We start from the raw sequence: 20,017 nt of genomic DNA on the forward strand, positions 1-20,017 counted from the left end.
TGTATTTCTCAGAAGCCCAGAAGCTCTGGGAGGAAGGACTAAGGGCCCAAGGGTTTCTCCCTGAATGTGCCTAGAATAGGTAAGCAGAAGAGTGAGAAATGAATGGGGTATCATTTCCCATGAGTTTGGCTCTTAGCTACCCTGCAAATAAACACATGTAGCTACAACATGGAAGTAATGATGCTTTTATTACACAAGGCAAACAAAGGTCGTTTCATGCTAAAACAAACTGCTTAAAATCAGTCTTTGAAGGTCGCTAGCAGGAACTATTATGCAAATACTGAAGGAGTTACCCCTGTGATTGGACCACAGCGAACACGCCTCTCATGTGAAGGGATGCTTTCTAACAGCCCAGATGCAATCCTTGCCAAAGGAGCTGGCCTGGGACATGAGCAGAGTTTTCAAGTGTGTCTGCTCCATCTCCCCTTGCCTCCCCAACAACACAGTGTGTGTTAACTGCACAAAGTCCCTCTTTGTCCCCTGAATGCAATACAGAGAGCAGTGATGACAGCTCTCGGGTCGGCAAGGACACGAAAGGGCCCCCTCTCTCTAGTGCTGACCCCAGTATCATGGTGCTCTTTCTCTCTCCCTCTCACAGGTCTTAGCTGCCCGAAAACGAGAACGCCACCTGCGCTGGGCTCAGCCACCATCTAGGGCCAAGTTTAGAGTGACCAGGGAGAGACTGAGGAGAGAGAGGTGTCTGCAGGCAGCCCTGAGGTGGGTGCAGGCAGGAATACAATAGGCTTTCTCTTTTTATTATTTTTAAAATAATTTTTATGTATTACAATTTATTCACTTTGTATCCCAGCTGTAGCCCCCACCCTTAACCCCTCCCAATCCTACCCTCTCTTCCTCCCTCATCTCCTCCCCTGCCCCTGCCACAGTCCACTGATAGGGGAGGTCTTCCTCCCCTTCCATCTGACCCTAGCCTATCAGGTCTCATCAGGACTGTTTTTCACAGTCTTCCTCTGTGGTCTGGTAAGGCTGACACCCCCCACCCCATCCCCAAACACACATACACTCAGGGGAAGGTGATCAAAGAGCCAACCACTGAGTTCAGAGACAACCCCTATTCCCCTTACTAAGAAGCCCATTTGGAGACTGAGCTGCCACGGGCTACATCTGTGCAGGGGTTCTAGGTTATCTCCATGAATGGTCCTTGGTTGGAGTATCAGTCTCAGAAAAGACCACTGGGCGCAGATTTTTTGGTTCTGTTGCTCTCCTGCGGAGTTCCAGACCTTTCCAGGTCTTTCTACCTCCCTCCCCCTTTTTGTTTTTATAAGATTCCCTGCACTCTGACAATGGGCTTTCTTTGGCCCTGCCTTCTCTTTAGAGGGAACTATAGGGATCACAAGCTGCACTTGAGAAAAGTCTTTCCCGTGTCTCAGCTGTGCCAGAGCACATGGGACAGAGACACTGAACAGGACAAAGGAATTGTTTTGCCACCTGCTGCAATCAGTGGCCCAGAGCTCTGCACCTCAGCTTCCCCAGCCGTGCAGACTCAAATGCATCACATTGAATCCCCTTACACCATACTGCTCAGTTCTAGATGTGGTATTCTGCTCATCCAGTTGGATACACAGGGCTATGAAAACCCAAGAAGCAAATGTCTACACCTCTTTGTAGATGCTGACTGAGCCCAGGGACTGGTATTTGAAAAGAACTCAACATTACAGTTTACGCAGATACATTCTTGGGATCAACACAAACTCCACTTCAAAATGTTAGACAGAACATGCAATTTAGTAGCTATGATACTGAGACAAAGCTCTCCAAATTGGACTTCAGCCATGGTTCTTTCTATCAGCAGTACTCATTCCCTGCCCCATCTCTGAGAGGGCACTAACGGCAGTTCCTGGGAGGAACCTTCCAGTCAATGCCTGCCTCCCAGTTCTGAATTCTAGATTCCAGACTTCTTGAGTCTCTCAAGAATGTAGAAGGTCCAAATATTTTTCCCACAATGACGTTGAAGTGTGTAATGTCACCTCTAGTTAGTCATCTTTCTTTAAAAATCTTTCTTAGTCCCCACAGATGGCCAGCTCCCTTAATAAAGAGCACATCTTGAAACAGATCTTTTCCAAAGCAGAGGGCCATGACATTATTATGATGTCACATTGAAAGTGAGTGAAAAAAAAATTCTAGGAAGCCAAGGCTCTGACAAAAACTTTTAAACTTGTTCAGTCTCCTCATAAAACCAGAGTAGTTAAATTACCCACATCAAACCCACCAAAACATGCATTACAGGCCTAAGTAACACACACACACATACACACATACACGCATTTATACCTCAAAATCACACAGGAACGGTAAGCACTGTAGAGCCAGTACCCTGAGCACTGCACTCTGGACAGTGCAGGACATATAGGTGTCCGAACATCTGAGAACAGGGGCATCAGGAGCTCCTGTGGAGTCAGTCACCAGGGACTAGGCACCCCCAATTCACAGGTGCATGTAATGTCTGGAACACTGGGTAGCTGATGCCCACAGATCTTGGTGAGCTGAGCAGAGCAAAGCTGAGAAATCCAGCCCCCCCAGAACAAAACCTTGAGCGAGCTTCAGGCAGAGTCCACACCAAGGTAGACACCCGAGAACACAGCCAGACGCCGCAGGTTCAGAAGGGACAAGGCTAACTCTCTTTGCAGCTGTCATTGATGAAATCCTTGGAAAATCTCACAAAAATAAAATAAAATAAATCGCTGGCAGTAAGGGAATTGAGTAAAGTGGCCAATAGTAAAATTAAGCATCAAGAGTCGTCCTAACTTACAAAGGCCAGGTAAGGTGTAACACAAAGACAAGATGCTGTGGTGTAATCTTAATGATAAATGCATAGAACAGTCAGGAAAGTTAAGAGACAATTCTGAAAGATTCAAATGTAGACTCAGTGGGGACACAGCAGTGCCTCCTGGCATCATCCATGGAGCACTGGGGTCATCCTTCAGATTAATGGCTCGCTGTGGGATAGGGCAGACAAGCAATTGTATGGTTTTCTAATTTTGTCATTGCTACTGTCCTTGAAAAGAACTGTTTAGACTGTGAGAGAAAGGAAATGTGGATTCTTGCTCAAAAATACCAAAATCCTATAGTCTTCAACATGAATTAAAAGGCATAAGGATGAAATAACAGAGTTGGGTTTTTGTTTTGTTTTGTTTTGTTTTGTTTAAGAAAAAGTGCTATTTTTCTAGGTGTGTCCATTCACAAAACAACCAGAAACAACCTGGCTCTTGGTTTGAGGTCTGTGACAGAAAATGTTCATGTGAGCTCAGATCACTTCCTAACCAGGAAAGCAATGAGAATAAGCAGCCATTGGAAGAGGCCCATGTCCTCTTCCAAAGATGGGGCAGGTTGGCATTAAATCGAAGGCAGTACCCATATGAACTGAAGCTCCTGAAAATAGTTAATGCTGCCAGTTTAGAGTGGCACCAAACCATGAGATAATCATAAAGCAGCTTTCTTAAACATTAGGAAAAGAAATTACCCATCCCGCCTCCCCTAATTAACTCTAAGAAGCAAACAGCAAAAGGGAGCTCTCTTTGGAGCGATGTTCCAGCCAGGGCTCATGAAAGCAAATGGCAGACTGAGAACGTGAACAGTCAACCTTAAATAGATGGATGAATGTAGGCATTGCACTTGAACAGCATTCAACACCAAAAGAGATGAGAATCTTTCTGTTTTGTTTTTTTTTTCTTCAGTAACCTGTACTCTACACTCACAATAATGACAAGGGAAGGCAAACCTACAAGTCTACAGCACAGAGAACTAATTTATTCAGTAAGTGCATTGCAAAGTAATTACAAAGAAATGGAGCCATAGATTAACAGAGACCTGGGCAGAAAAATGGCCAGTGAATCTACCACAGTAACAGACTAAGCAAGGAAAACCATGGAAGGGCTCCATCTGTAAAGAGCTCTCTGTGCAAACATGAAGACCAAAGTTTCATCTCCATCACCCATGTAAAAACCAGGCATTCACTTGACATCACAGCACTGCACAAATGGAGACAGGAGGATCCCTGTCTAGCTGGCCTAGCAGAATCAGTGAGCCAAAGACTCCAGTGAGAAGCCCTACTTGAAAAATAAGGTGGGCAGCTCATGAGAAACAACACTCAAAGTTGACTCCTGGCTCATACACACACCCACACATATGTGCACCTACTCGTGTGAAAGCATGCACACATACACTCACACAGCATGAGACAGTTATACTCCTACATTCCTGAAGTGAAGAATACTTGAACTTGAAAGTACAGTGTTGTTTATTCTAGCACAGAAGAAATTCCAGTATTCAAATAAAATGGAAGCAAGCAATAAAAATGTATGCCCAAACCCATAAACTCTGATAAAAAGAAAAACAAAAAACCTGAAGATTACACCATACGTATCAACTAGAGAGAACAGTCCATCAATGTGTTCCAATTTGACCTGAAGACTCAGTATACTCACAACCCAAATCCCAAAGGCTACACAAAACTGATACCAACAATCTCTTCCAAAATGAATATGGGAAACAAAGAAACTAGAATAGTGAAAGCAATCCTGCAAAAGAACAAAGTTAGAGGGCTGACACTGTGCAATTCTAATATATACTGTGGAGCTTCAGAAACCACTATGGGTTTTTGGGTGAAACAGTAGGTCACAGACCAATGATGTACACACCTGGATCAATGGAACAGAAGAGAGCCCAGAAACAGCCAATGACTAGGCCTAAGCAGTTTTAGTGACAAAAAAAAACAAAAACAAAAAAAAAAAAAAAAACATTAAGACAATTCAATGGACAAATGAATTGCCTTTCAAAGTGGGGCTGGCAACACTGATGTTGATAACATAAAAGAACAAAATCAATACAGAGGTGTTGAAATCCCATTTCTAGCTAAGGAGCTATTATTAATTGAGAGCTGGTGGGAGAAGGAGAGGCAGTTTTCCTTAAGGGTGTGGACCCAGTAGGCCTACTAAGCTCCAGTGGAAGGCCATATATTACAGAGTATAATGGCAGCACAAATTGTACTTGGATGAGTTGAAAGAAAAACAAAGACACAAAATTGAGTAGGGAAAGTGGTGGATCTAGAAGGAGTTGGGCTAGGAGATGAATATGATCAACGTACTTTGTGTGAAGGTCTCAAAGAACTAGTAAAAATGAGGAAGGGGTCTTTCAAAAAGACAAAGAATAAACAAATCTATCGCATGCCTTATACAAGTACATCCCAGCATGGACATAGATGCCCTAAATACTTTCTGAATAGTAAAGTAAAAATAGGTATGTGGGCATACAAATCTCCAAGGATGGTAACTCTCCAATCTCTCTTCCCAGAGATATTACCATACACAGTATCATGCTACTGCTGCTTTTGTTTATAACATACGGGAGGTTATTCCCAGGCGAATATTCTCTCAATCAAGCCATCAGGAAGGAGTTTACAAGGTAGGAGGTTTGGGGGAGCTCCTGCAGATCTGGGGGTGTTGCACTAGTTCATGGTCATTGCACTCATACCCAAAGAAAAGGTCAAGCTCTGGGTTTAAGAAACAGTTTCCTTCCCTTTGTTCCAGAAAGAGGAGCCCTAGAGATGCTCTGCCTACTCCTTCAGTCCATCTTACTGTACAAAGCTGCTCTTAGGGAAAGCGCTTCATCACAACCTGTGTACGAAGTCAAGAAAAGACTGTCTAATTGCCCATGTTAGCGGAGGGCTCCATTTGCAGCCTTTAGGTAGGCGCTTGGCATCTCATCTAGGGTCAATAGCGAAAGAAGTTCTCGGACCAAGAAGGTCACACCATCTACTTTGCAGAAAAACATCAGTGTTCTTCAACCAAAGGCTATAGTCACCATTCATGATTCATGACACCCAATTTCCAAGCACACTTCTCCGCCAAGTTCTCTGTCACATCTCAAGTGTCCATTTGGTTTTTTTCCTATTTTTAGCTGGAACAGACTCCCATCATAAGTAAGCACTGACCACGTGAACAGTCCAAGGCAGAGGCACTATCCCATGGCATCTGACATGTGGGTATCCTTTTGGGGTCTTGATACCCCTGAGATGAGGATGCCCAAGGAGATGAGTAAATACACTTGGTAGAGCATTCTTTTGTCAGTGAAAGTTACCAACCCAGCAGTTTCTTCAAGGCTCTTTGACTCTGGCGATATGAATTATAATTGCTTGCTTTCTTAGTGACAAGAAGTATAACAACTCCCCAAGTTCCAGGCTTTCCTTTCTCTTCTGTAGAGACTATTTTAATACCCATTTCTGTGCATTTTTATGAATATGTTGCCTTTGATTCTCATTCAGTTTTATGTAAATATATTTATTACATGTTTGATAGGAGAGGATGGCAGCAAAATCGATTTCATCTTTTTTATTTAAGGACATATTTTTAGATTCTATAAGACAGAGGAACGCTGACACCCTGCTAGATGATTCACCTTTAGTGAATGGTCATTCCCTTTAGTCTTATAATTGTATTGCTCATTAATAAGGTACTACATGGAAGTCCCAGTAGTGGGACTTGCTATGGCTCAATAACCCCACCTCTTACTGATGTGCCTCTAACTAAGGGAGCAACATGGTATTTCATGTGCCCCATTTTACAAAGCCACCATTACCTTCTACTTGGACAATTTAGTTCTTCCTTCTGAACAGGTGCCTGGATTATGCCAGGAGAGGGCACTGTGAGCAAAACAAAGAGCCTGTGTGTGGCATATTTTGTAGACATGGAAATCAAAATACACACACACACAAAAGACCCTGATTTGGTTAGTTTATTTTTAATCTCACATTTCATGAATTCCTTTTCATTTGACATTTCTCATATGCCTCTTGACTGTGAAATATTCCAGCTGAGATAATAGGTGTAAAATTACTAGGTGCTCCTAGGCCTGATACACTCAGGTAAACCTCTCAAATGTTGACCCAGGTGGGCATAGATACTTTATGTTTCCCATAAAAAAGATATACCTCATTGCCTCCTGCAGCTCTGGTCACAAGGCAGGGCCATACTTACATATCATGGTTCAAAATGGAATGTTTAAAGTGGACCCTCTGTGCCTCACCCATCCCCCCCCCAGTACCTAATCCTAAAATCAACAAGTCCTGAGGGACTTCTTTTTGGAGCATTCCAGAGGGAGGGGCCAAGCCGAGGAGAAGGGAATCCTGTGGAATCCAGGGCAGGGTGGGGTGTTCTCTTGGTTCCCTGTTGCCGGCAGTCCTTTGCTCCAGGCTGGGCAACACCCTCTATACAGTTAGGAAAATGAGATTCTAGATCTCTGTCTTCAAAAAGAAAAAAACAATTTACTCTAAGATTAGATGGTGTCACATTTAATTTGTATTTGAAGTGCTTCCCAACTCAGTCAAAGTCTTCAGGAAACCCCAAGTCAGCCAAACACAACTAAGCCACAAGTAAGGGACCGGTAACTGGAGGTGGGGCAGAAGCCGGGCTCCATTCCAGTGCCCTACTGAGATGGGCACTAATGCCCCTCATGGACTGGAGCTCTGGACCTATTTGATATAATCGCTGTAATTGGTACAGAGGACCAGGACATGCTTGGATCCTTTGGGTCACCTCCCCCTCTCCAGGGTGCCAGGAATGAGCAGAGGAGGGTACCTTTGTGCTGGGCATGTGTAACTCTGGGTCACAGCAAGTGTCTCTTGATAGTTTCTTTACTGTTGTCCCAGCAGGGAGCAAGTGTCAGGAAGTGATAACATTTGTCTGAATGAAGCAAGCTTGCGCTAGGGGTGCAGTTCAGTGGTAGATCACATGCTTAATATGGGCAAAGCCACCTTGGTGTTGAGTCCATGATACCTCAAAAAGTACTGTGGAAAGCTGGAGAGTTAGCTCAGTGGTTAAGGATACTGGCTACTCTCCCAGAGAATTCTGGTTCTGTTTCTTTTATTTATTTATTTATTTATTTAATTTTTTAAAATTACACTTTATTCACTTTGTATCCCCCCATAAGCCCCTCTCCCCTCCCAGTCCCACCCTCCCTCCCCTTCTTCACGCATGCCCCTCCCCAAGTCCACTGATAGGGGAGGTCCTCCTCTCTTTCCTACTGATAGGGGAGGTCCTCCTCTCTTTCCTTCTGATCTTAGTCTATCAGATCTCATCAGGAGTGGCTGCATTGTCATCTTCTGTGGCCTGGTAAGACTACTCCCCTCTCAAGGGGAGGTGATCAAAGAGCAGGCCAATCAGATTATGTCAGAGGCAGTCCTTCTTCCCATTACTATGTAACCCACTTGGACACTGAACTATCATGTGCTACATCTGTGCAGGGGTTCTAGGTTATCTCCATGCATGGTACTTGGTTGGAGTATGAGTCTCTGGGAAGACCCCTGTGTTAAAATTTTCTGGTTCTGTTGCTCTCCTTGTGGGGTTCCTGTCCCCTCCAGATCTTACTATTTCCCACTTCTTACATAAGATTCCATGCACTCTGCCCAACAGTTGGCCATAAAGTCTCAGCATCTGCTTTAATAGTCTGCAGGGCAGAGCCTTTCAGAGGCCCTCTGTGGCAGGTTCCTAGCTTGTTTCCTGTTTTCTTCTTCTTCTGATGTCCATCCTCTTTGCCTTTCAGGAAGGGATTGAGCATTTTAGTCAGGGTCCTCTCTCTTGATTAGTTTCTTTAGATGTATAGATTTTAGTAGGTTTATCCTATGTTAAATGTCTATATGAGTGAGTATATACCGTATATGTCTTTCTGCTTCTGGGACAGCTCACTCAGGATGATCCTTTCTAGGTCCCACCATTTACCTGCAAATTTCATGATTTCCTTATTTTTCATTGCAGAGTAATACTCCATTGTGTAGATGTACCACAATTTCTGCCTCCATTCTTCAGTTGAGGGACAACTGGGCTGTTTCCAGCTTCTGGCTATTACAAATAAAGTTGCTACAAACACGTTTGAGCAAATGTCCTTTTTGTGTACTTGAGCCTCTTTTGGATATATGCCTAGGAGTGGTATGGCTGGATCTTGAGGAAGCGCTATTCCTAGTTGTCTGAGAAAGCGCCAGATTGATTTCCAGAGTGGTTGTACAAGTTTACATTCCCACCAGCAGTGGAGGAGGGTTCCCCTTTCTCCACACCCTCTCCAGCATGTGTTGTCTCTTGAGTTTTTGATGTTGGCCATTCTGATGGGTGTAAGGTGAAATCTCAGGGTTGTTTTGATTTGCATTTCCCTAATGGCTAATGACGTTGAACATTTCTTTAAGTGTTTCTCTGCCACTCTATATTCCTCTACAGAGAATTCTCTGTTTAGCTCTGTTCCCCATTTTTTAATTGGATTACTTGGTTTGTTGCTTTTCAGCTTCTTTAGTTCTTTATATATACTGGATATTAGCCCTCTGTCAGATAAAAGGTTGGTGAAGATTCTTTCCCAATCTGTAGGCAGTCGTTTTGTTTTGATGACAGTGTCCTTTGCTTTACAGAAGCTTTTCAGTTTCATGAGGTCCCATTTATTGATTGTTGCTCTTAGAGCCTGTGCTGTTGGTGTTCCTTTCAGGAAGTTTTCTCCTGTACCAATGAGTTCTAGCGTATTCCCCACTTTTTTTTTCTAACTGATTTAATGTGTCTGGTTTTATATTGAGGTCTTTGATCCACGTGGACTTTAGTTTTGTGCAGGGTGATAACTATGGATCTATTTGCATTTTTCTACATATAGACATCCAGTTAGACCAGCACCATTTGTTGAAGATGATATCTTTTTTCCATTGTATGGTTTTGGCATCTTTGTCAAAGATCAGGTGTCCATAAGTGTGTGGGTTTATGTCAGGGTCTTCTGTTCGGTTCCATTGATCCACCATTCTGTTTCTATGCCAGTACCATGCAGTTTTTATTACTGTTGCTCTATAGTACAGCTTAAGATCAGGGATGGAGATGCCTCCAGAAGATCTTTTGTTGTAGAGGACTGTTTTAGCAATTCTGGGTTTCTTGTTATTTCATATGAAGTTGAGAATTTTTCTTTCCAGGTCTGTAAAGAATTGTGTTGGTAATTTGATGGGAATTGCATTAAATCTGTAGATTGCTTTTGGTAAAATGGCCATTTTTACTATGTTAATCCTGCCAAGCAATGAGCATGGGAGATCTTTCCATCTTCTGATATCTTCCTCTAATTCTTTCTTCAGAGACTTGAAATTTTTTTCATACAAGTCTTTGATTTGCTTGGTTAGGGTTACACCAAGGTACTTTATGTCATTTGTGGCTATTATGAAGGGTGTTGTTTCCCTAATTTCTTTCTCAGCCCTTTTGTCTTTTGTATACAGGAGTGCTACTGATTTTTTTGAGTTAATTTTGTATCCAGCCACTTTGCTGAAGGTGTTTATCAGCTGTAGGGGTTTCCTGGTAGAGTTTTTGGGGTCACTCAGGTATACTATCATATCATCTGCAAATAGTGATAATTTGACTTTTTCCTTTCCAATTTGTATCCCCTTGATCTCCTTCAACTGTCTTATTGCTCTAGCAAGGACCTCCAGAACTATGTTGAAGAGATATGGAGAGAGTGGGCAGCCTTGTCTTGTCCCTGATTTCAGTGGGATTGCTTTAAGTTTTTCTCCGTTCAGTTTGATGTTGGCTATAGGCTTGCTGTATATCGCCTTTACTATGTTTAGATATGTGCCTTGTATCCCTGATCTCTCCAGTACTTTAAACATGAATGGATGTTGGATTTTGTCTAATGCTTTTTCAGCATCTAGGGAGATTATCATGTGGTTTTTTTCTTTCAGTTTGTTAATATGGTGGATCACATTGATGGATTTCCATATAATGAACCACCCCTGCATACCTGGGATGAAGCCTACTTGGTCATAGTGGATAATATCTTTGATGTGTTCCTGTATTCAGTTTGCAAGTATTTTGTTGAGTATTTTTGCATCATTGTTCATAAGGGAGATTGGCCTGAAATTCTTTTTCTTTGTTGAGTCTTTGTGAGGTTTAGGTACCAAGGTGACTGTGGCTTCATAGAATGAGTTTGGTAATGTTCCTTCTGTTTCTATTTTGTGGAATAGTATGAAGAGAATTGGAGTTAACTCTTCTTTGAAGGTCTAGTAGAATTCTGCACTGAAACCATCTGGTCCTGGGCTTTTTTTGGATGGGAGACTTTCGATGACTGATTCTATTTCCTTGGGGAATATAGGACTTTTTAATTGATTTACCTGGTCCTGATTCAGCTTTGGTAAATCAAATCGATCAAGAAAATTGTCCATTTCATTTAGATTTTCAAATTTTGTGGCGTATAGACTTTTGAAGTAAATCCTACTGGTTCTGTTTCTTAACACCCATGTGGCTGCTCACAACCATCTGTAACCAGAGTCCCAGGGGAGCCAATGGCCCCTCTGTCCTCTGAAGGTACCAGGCACATATGTGATGCATAGACATGCATTCGAGGAAAACACACATACACATAAAAATAAATTTTAAAAAAGGTAAATGTTGTGGGAACTCAGCATGACTAATGGACACCAATCTGTTTGGGTTTTTTTTTTAAGCAGATATGGAGATAGGTGAAATAGGTGTGCCAAATATTCCTCCCTGCCCCCACCCTTCCACTGTCTGTACAGTGCTTTCTCCATACACATATACATATACACACATATATACATAATTTGTTTGTTTCCCCATAGAAGGAAAGGGATGTGATCTTGTTTCCCAGTGTCTGGAAGAATGCCTGGTGCTTAGTATTTACATAGTAATTTTTGCTGAGTGAATTAATAAGTGTTCCCTGCCCCCTCTTCCCCCCACTGTTTCTCTTCCCTCTGCCACTGAGGAGCAAAGTGAATTCTGGAGTTGTACTGCAGATTGCAGATTGCTTTGGCTTAACCTAGAATGTGTGTGGGGGAAAAATGGCAGAACAAAAGCATCTTTCACCGTCTTGCTTGGAATTGTTCTTACAGACATGTGTACACTTTTTGTCTTGTTCTTGAATTAAGAAATGCTAATCACTCCTTGGGGGACCTGAGGAGCACAGAGGACTGGTGGCACTGGACTCTGAGCACATTGCTAGATAAGCTTCACCCAGAAGGACCCTCTGCTGGAGCTCAGGGGGCTCAGGTAGGTGGTGGTGCTTTCCTGTCTGCCAGAAGCCATACGGCAGTAAGGGGAACCACAGCAAAGCATAGGATCTGCTCCATGGCACAATGGCAGCCAAAGAAACCTTTTACTCTCCTTGGTGAAGTCTGTGTTACGCTATCCATGTTCTGGGGTTGATGCTTGCCAGTCCAAGCAGGGCATGGCCATGTTAACAGGGTGAGATTGAAGAAGAAGCCAGCTTGCTGCAAGCATGACAAAGGCTCAGGAGTCCCCAGAGCAGTAGAAGATAGCACGGCTAAGACAGCAACATTAGGGAAGCTTCCAGAAAAAGGCAAGGCTGGTCCTAAGTTGTATTGTTCTGTCCCTTATTCATATTTCACCCCTGCCCCCTTAAAAAAAAATACAAGATCTTTGTCTTACATTCCTGAAACATTTTGTCCCTTGTTCCCTTTTGTTGTGTTCCATGAATGTTATGGAGACTCCTAGGGTCACTCACATGAGGTGGATTTCAAGGGGAAGGCATCTGAATGCTTTCCTTTGCCAAAGGGGATGCTGGGGAGGAAGTCAACCCCATTCTGAGGTTGCATCCTCAGAAGGCTGGTTTCTGGGGTGCTGCTTGCATCGTCTGGTTTTCAGGGGAATAAACCTCTGATTCTGCTAATGCAGTGACCCGATGCTCCCCAGCCTCGTCAGCGATCCAGCGGAGGTTGCAACTGAAGTTCACAATGCTCTTACCTCCAGTCTCTTCCTCTTTCAGCCTGGAGCTCTTGGAGGGCAGTGCCACCTAATAGGCCCTTCAGTGATGACACAGCTGAAGGTTTCTGCTGGCCCTCAGTGCATGGTAAGTGCACTAGGAGACGCAGGGACAGGAACCCGCAGATCAGTTAAGCTCCTCAGACAGCTGCGAGGTGCCGGAACCTACCTTCCTTCTGCCCTTTCCAAACACCCTCTTGTACCCTTTGCATTCTGCCCCAGGACTGTTCCTTTCCCATATGGGATTGGCACTGTAGGCGAAAGAAGGCTCCTTCTTCTAAAAACCTGAAGCTAGAATATTCTTGTATTATTTTCTGATGGGGATGGGAGCCCTGAGACAGCATCATTCATTCCTCCATGCAATATTCTGCAGATTGTCCAGCCCTACCCAGCTAGCTCCTCAGCTGCAACCTTGAGCAAGCATAGCCTGGATCCTTCTAGTTTGAAATAGAGCTCAGAGATCATGAAGTAGGCCGTGGAATTTTCCTTAAGAGTAGCAGGGTCCCTGATCACAAAGTTGGGCTGCCCTATGTGTGGAGAGAACTTGGGCCGCACAGTGCAGATGGATTTGGGGACAGAGGTTACTTGACTGATGGTTTGTGCTCCAGCCTCCCAGGACATTCTCAGAGCTTGTGGAAAATGTACCCCCTGCACGTAGTCGTGACCTTGACCCTAAGAATCTTAATATGACCCCTGGTGGTCTGGAGGCCTGTGGGGTGAAGAAAGAGAGCTACATGCACAGCCTAGGAAGAACAAGGTCAGTGAGCATTCAGCAAGGCTCCCAGGCTGCCTGCTGTCAGGTGAGTGAGGCCTGTTGGCTGAAGGATGGGCTTCCGGGCAGAAAGAGCTGACATTGCTACAGACCAAGCAGAGCTCCTCCTTCAAAACAATGGTGTCGAAGAACTCAGACTCAGTGTTTAGACCCAAGTGCATAGAGGAAAACAGAATGCAACATTCATTAGAAGTGAAGTGGCTTCCAGAGCCTGTGGAATCATGGCATCAAGTGAATCTTTATCCTTTGCTTACTTTGTGCCAAGTAGGATGCTCATATGGCCTTGGCTATTCTTAACTCCTAGAGGAGCGCAGATGCTGTGGTGAGATGCACTGAGCAAATGAGGAGTGTATCTTCCAGTGTGTACAGATACGGCTTGTATGTAGCATGCTTCCTGTAGCCCAGCCTGAAGCCAGGTACCCTGGCAGTTCCTCAGGATGCCCAGGCCCAATTTATGGTTCATCCCTCACCACAGAATGGGGCTTTGCTTAGGGACTCAATCGGCACAGTTATAGTAGTGCCCTGTTTTTTAATTTGCCAGACACGTTCTTTGCTACTACATATAAATGAGTAAAATATGGTTTCTTTCCATCTACACTGTCCACTGTGAAAGAAGGATATGAATATTTGTGAGCACTTGGGGAGGGACACTGGGCATCTCCTCTCAGGGCATAGGTGAGGGCTGGAAGCTGTCACTGGTGGAATTATATCCTTGCTGCTGCAGGAAATAGGATAAAGGGGGAAAGAGGGGCAGTGGGTGCCTAGTGGGGATTCTTAACAGATAGGACTGTTCGTGCAGTTATGTGAAGGCTAGGGGTCATCTGTCCCCATAGGGGCTTACGTCAGGTGTTTGGGTCATGGTGCTACGGATGGGATTTTCCCTGGACTCCCAAGCCTTGTTTCCTACCTGCCCTCTCAACCTGGGATGCTTTCCAGGCACGAAGCCCATGCAGCTCTGAGCACCCTCAGGGCCAGCGGGTGGATCGACCAGAGGACCAGGGCCATGTCTGTGCACTTCACTCTCTACAACCCTCCGACCCGACTCTTCACGAGTGTGACCCTAGGTGCAGAACTCCTCCCCACAGGAGGTCTCGTCCCCTCATCCCTGGTCGAGTCCTTCAGCATCTTCTATGGTGGCTCAGCCCCACAGTACCCTCTTATGCTTTCTGAGGTGAGTTCGCTTGGCTTAGGCCTCCTGCACGGACACAGGGCTACGAGGCTTCACCTGGGCTAAATAACTCTACAGCATGAGACTAGAGCCCTCCTGTTGGCCTACCCCCATACTTTTTATGTCCCTGTCATGCAGGAATTCACCTGGGCTAAATAACTCTTCAGCATGAGACTAGAGCCCTCCCGTTGGCCTACCCCCATACTTTTTATGTCCCTGTCATGCAGGATCAATCATAGAATAAGTGTTGGGGCAGAGACAAGGAAGATTCCCCAATGGGGAAACCATTACCTACAAAATGAGCTCAAATACTCAACCACCACAATGTACTAAGTCCATTGTGGAGTCTGAGTCAGCTTCAGCCATCATAACAAAATACTGTCATCCCTCACTGTCCAACATTTAACTTTCTATAATCAACCATGGCCTGAAAATATGGAAGGCAATGTTCCAAAGTAAATAATGATTTTAAACAACGTAATGGTGTATTGTGGTATAATTACAGAGTGTTGTCATAACTGTTCTATTTTATTATTGGTTATTATGGTTAATCAGTTACTATGCCAAATTTTGAAAGTTAGCTTTATTAAAGATAGCTGTGTATTTATAAGAAAGTTATAGTATTAATAGGGCATGGCACTATTGACATTTCAGACAGCCACCCGGGGATGGACAGCCGTATATCTGCTCACTGCCTAGCTGGCTTAAATAATAGGCATCTATTTAACAATGATCCGGCAGCCACAAGCTCAAGATCAAGCTACCAGGAAAGCTGGGCTGTAGTGACAATTCTTTTGCTGGGTGGTGGGAAGCCACCTTAGCACTGTGCCACACAGCCTGGCTTCTTTTCTGTGCCAGTGAACAAAAAGAAAATATGTGTGCTTTTGGCTTCAGTATGTATATAAATCTCAATATCATAAGAGCAGCCCTCCCTTCATGCCTGCACTTAGCCTTAACTGCTTCCATCGAGGCCTGCCTACAAATAGACAATATGGGGCATCGGGCACCAAAATGTTATTTTGGGGATGACAGCCCCCTTCCAGTTGTACCAGTTCTCAGTGGTTCACATTGTTCGCTAAACAGTCAAAAGCCTCAGCAGCGACCCTCCACGGTATGCCACTGGTTTTGTGTCTTCTCACTTCATGTTTTTTTGTGAAGGGAACATGGTCTGCAGGTTGGACAAGTCAAATCTTCTTGGCTTCAGGAAGGAAAAGAAGTCTAGGGACTGATAGAGATAGCCATGGCTGAGACTATCATGGAGGATACAGATGAAGAAGAAGTCTAGACTATTGGGAAGGGGCTGAGATAGGAGAGGCTCTTGCCTCAGGCTCCAAAGATAAATAAATAAGTGAATACATAAGTAAATAAATGAATAATAAAGAATTGTCAGAGAACAAGGTAAACAGTATTCTAGTATGATATCTTAAAATATCAGAATTCATGCCAAAAAATGAAATCATGTTAGGCAAAATGTTAAGCGTTTAAAAGACCAGGTCAATTTCCCTCCCCATTCTTTTGGCTCTGTAGTACAGAGCAAACGGAGACACTGGCTGGAGCTAACTTTGGCATAATCTCCTTTATGTAGAACAGTGACACTAAAGTATTTTTATCTGCAGGGAAAAATACTTCCATCAGTAAGTTCTACAAATTCTCGCTACTTCCAACATCACTGTGGTCCCTACTGTAGTGTAGAAACAGACTCTGGTATGACGTGACACAATAGCACTGTTTCATACCTTCCCTTAGTACTCAGAGCCAACCTGGCTCTGTTTGTGTTTGCAGTCTGTTACAGTGGACCCACAAGGCACAGTGAACAGGCTCCCAAAGATGATAGAGGATGCACAAAGGCCCTGCTGATGGGTTTCAATCTCCTGTAAACTTGTGAACAAATGGCAGGCTGGCACAGTGAGCTGGCAGTGGCGGTGGACACCCAAATGCCTTATTCCAATGCCTGCAAAGTCAATAGCAGGTCTTGAGGCTTCATGTGGAATCGGGCCTCTGAGAGTGCTTAGTGTGAAGTATCACCAAGCTGCCCAGGTACCTACTGCTAGTTTGTTATCAAATGCTGCTGAGAGGGAAAGAAGCTTCTCCACTGAAACGGTGATGGGCAGGGGAACTAGCCAGAGGTTTAGACCTTGAAAAAATGACGTACCTGAACCTCTGGTGTCTTATTTATTTCTGTCCCTTCCCAGCTGTTGTTCCTGGTACTCAACGTGACCCACCTCTGTTTCCAGCTCTGGGGGTTGGCCACCGAGGGAATCCTTAGGTACTGGAGAAAACCGAGACACTGGCTGGAGGTAACCTCTCTGATGCAGTGTTCTTTATGTAGAACAAACGATGCCAGAGCATTTTCATCTGAAAGGGAAAGTACTTTTATCAGGGAGTCTTAATAAACACTAATTCCAGTGTCACTACGTTCTCCCACTGTAGTGTAGATGCAGAATAGTATTTGAAATTAGATTTCCTTGGCATCTGATGGTAGTGGGGTGTGTGTCTGTGTGTGTATTGTATGTATGTGTATTGTGTCTCTGTCTGTGTGTTTGTGTTCATGTGTGTCTGGGTGCATAAACGTCTGTAGGCCAGAGGACAACCCTGGGTGTTGTTTCTCAGATGCAATCCATCTTTGTTTTTAAGATAGCACCTCTCACTGGCCTGAATTACCATTAAACCAGGCCAGCTGGCTGGTGAGCCCCAGGAATCTGCCTGTCTCTATCTCCCCGACACAAGTATTATAGGCCCGTGCTACCATGACCGGCATTTTTGCACGGTTCTAGAGAATGAACTCAGCCTTGTGCTTACACTTGCCAACTGCATCATCTCCTCAACCACTAACTTAAATGTTAGACACCTTATAGGCACCTTGTCACCAGAGTATTTAGGTTACAACTGAGTCCTCCCTCAGCCGACTGAGGAACCTTTCTTCCCTGTTACAGCTTTCTACTGTTGGAGTAGCCCTGGCCTACTATGTGGCCTCCGGCCACCTCACTACCCTTGCTGAGAATGCCACTGACCAGTTCCGCAAAGGATTTTATCATATGTTTGTGGACGTCAGCCTGATGGTGTCATGGAATCAGGTATGCTATGGGACTCATGGCTACCCAGAAATAGACACAACTGGTGTTGCCCAATAACATCTGTCACACAAGGACTAGAAGGTTCAGGGTAGTGAATTTGTTCTGTTTAAATGATAATGCTGTGAGCTCACAGATGGTGGCACTCAGAGCAGTAAGGGATTTGGAGAACTTCACACATGTCCACTAGCTTGGGGTCCATGCATGCTACGTGGAGCAGAACTCAAGAGCTTGGGATGCCAATGAACTTGCAGCAGCGTGAGGAAGCAGGTGACAGTCAACATCGTCTACCGTGAGAAGGCCAGCACTAACATGCTTAGGCATATCGTGTGTGTCTTCTTCCATGCGCTGATGGTCTTAGATGCAGGTATTTCTATTAAGCGATGACCTGACACTCAGGAAAAGACTCAGGGTCCTAAAAGAGAGAAATACCAGTTCTAAGTCCCTGTATCTCTAGCCCACAGATTCTCTAAGCCTCTTTTCTACATACCCAGAGAGCTTTCAGTTTACCTAGAGCCATCATGTACCTAGAGTATTCTCATACCCTGGACAAGATGCCCCCCAAACAACCTGAAAAAAGGAGAACTAGTTCCCCTCTAACCACAGTGCTCCCAGCTCCACCTCATTTCTTTTAACTTCTTTATGTCTCTTCTTGTGATGCACCCTGGGACCAGCTCTCCTTTGTGCTGTGTGGCGAGCCTTAGAGGGCAAAAGGCTGGTGGTCCTCCTCCACCAACGCTCCAGCCTTCCTTTCCTGGGTAAGCGGTACCACTGTTTTTGCTATCTCCTCAGAGATTCTATCAGCTTCCACCCCCCTTCTCCTCCACCTTCTCCCAATCTGTACTCTGGGTAAACCTTAGATCAGAAACACAGAATGTTCCAGAGACATCTGCTACAGCTGGGGAAATTGAGGCCGAGCAAATGGAAGGACCTTTCTGCAACCAGTTTGGCCCAGCTGTAGAAGCACCAGAGCCTTGAGAAAGGGAGGTACTTTGAGGCTGCCAAGCAAAGGACAATCCGGGTTTCTTCCTGGAGGACAAGAATACAAATAGTCTTCCTTTTGCAGTTGTCCTAGAAGTGTGACTTTATGAGTCAGTCTGGGCCTTGCTAGCCTAGGAAGAAGCCCCTTGCATGAGGGAAGCCCTGAAGCTATACTTCCTATTCATTAGTGTTGAGCTCCATGCCTGAGTCCTGAGGCTGGGCACAAACCGGGTGCCCACCATCTTCTCATCATGAGCAGCTGGCACTCCCTTACTGAGCCAGGCACCTCCCCTTCCTGCTCACCACCTCCATCGTACTGTGAAACACATGCATTGTGCACATTGCTGGTGCTAGCAGGGACTCGCTGTACAGGCCATCCCCGTGTTAATCACCAGGATCAGGAGGATTCCAGACGCTTCTGCATCTTGGATTGTAATTTCGCTACTTGTAGGAATCTAGCGTACCAGTCACAAAAGTCAGGGAAATTATCCTTTTTTCACCTACACAGGCAGGAAGCCAGGGCAATGGAAGGCTAGAAGTCAGAGTGAGCCCATCTCCTCAGGCTCTGCAAAGCTGCCACAAGCATCTGGAATCTCTTCCTTACTCACAGCTGGGGGGACCTGGAGAGCAGCCTCCTGGGGTTCACAGGCTGGGGAATACATGAGGTATTAGGCTAAGGTTAAGACTCTCTGTTTTAGGACAGAGCTCAGGCTGTTCCAAATGCCTTCTTGGGATGTTTTCTCACCTCCAGTTATTCTGAGAAATATGCAGTTAAAATACACTCAGCCACAGCCACCCTAGGACCTTCTTGCAAGCACTTTGCATCTACTAAGATGTGTGTGGTACAATATTACTTGGTTGTCTGTCATACAGGCAGTGGCCAGAAAGTTATCTAGCTTTTAAAATACTATTTTCCAGCACCCACATGGGGTCAGATGATGACACCCTATCCCACTGTGTTGACCTCACTGTCTCACTACTGGTAGGCTTTTTTGATCTACCTTTTCTGTGTATCTATATTTGTCTGCATTTTTTTTTCTGCTGAGGTCTCAGCTCGCAGTTACAATCTGCTCCCTTACCCTGCAACCACAGCTATGCATCAGCCTGGGTTCTAATGCCTCATAGCCTAGAGTTTCCTTGCTTGTATTGGAAGCCCACTGTTGCTGGCTTTCCTGAAATGCTTTGTAGGATGCTCCTCTCACTGGAGTGGGCAGAGCAGCTCTTCTAGGAGTGCAGTGAAGAGAAACAGGAATCTTTCCGAACACTGTAAGTA

At 44.7% G+C, this 20,017-nt stretch overlaps 1 protein-coding gene across 1 annotated transcript in view; it reads left to right on the plus strand.

Annotated features, from left to right (window-relative positions):
• The window catches only part of Pkd1l1 (polycystin 1 like 1, transient receptor potential channel interacting), a 41,469-nt gene extending 22,728 nt beyond the window's left edge, over positions 1-18,741 (plus strand). Inside the window, exons 14-19 of the mRNA XM_055624042.1 lie at positions 599-717; positions 12,666-12,840; positions 13,361-13,509; positions 14,461-14,695; positions 17,626-17,766; positions 18,556-18,741. Of these exons, the coding sequence (XP_055480017.1) occupies positions 599-717; positions 12,666-12,840; positions 13,361-13,509; positions 14,461-14,695; positions 17,626-17,766; positions 18,556-18,741 (1,005 nt within the window). The remainder of the gene's footprint in view (positions 1-598; positions 718-12,665; positions 12,841-13,360; positions 13,510-14,460; positions 14,696-17,625; positions 17,767-18,555) is intronic.
• The last annotated feature ends 1,276 nt before the right edge of the window (positions 18,742-20,017 follow it).

The sequence above is a fragment of the Psammomys obesus genome, unplaced genomic scaffold (genome assembly GCF_907164565.1).
Source record: "Psammomys obesus unplaced genomic scaffold, mPsaObe1.curated_primary_1811, whole genome shotgun sequence".
Lineage (NCBI taxonomy): Eukaryota > Metazoa > Chordata > Mammalia > Rodentia > Muridae > Psammomys > Psammomys obesus.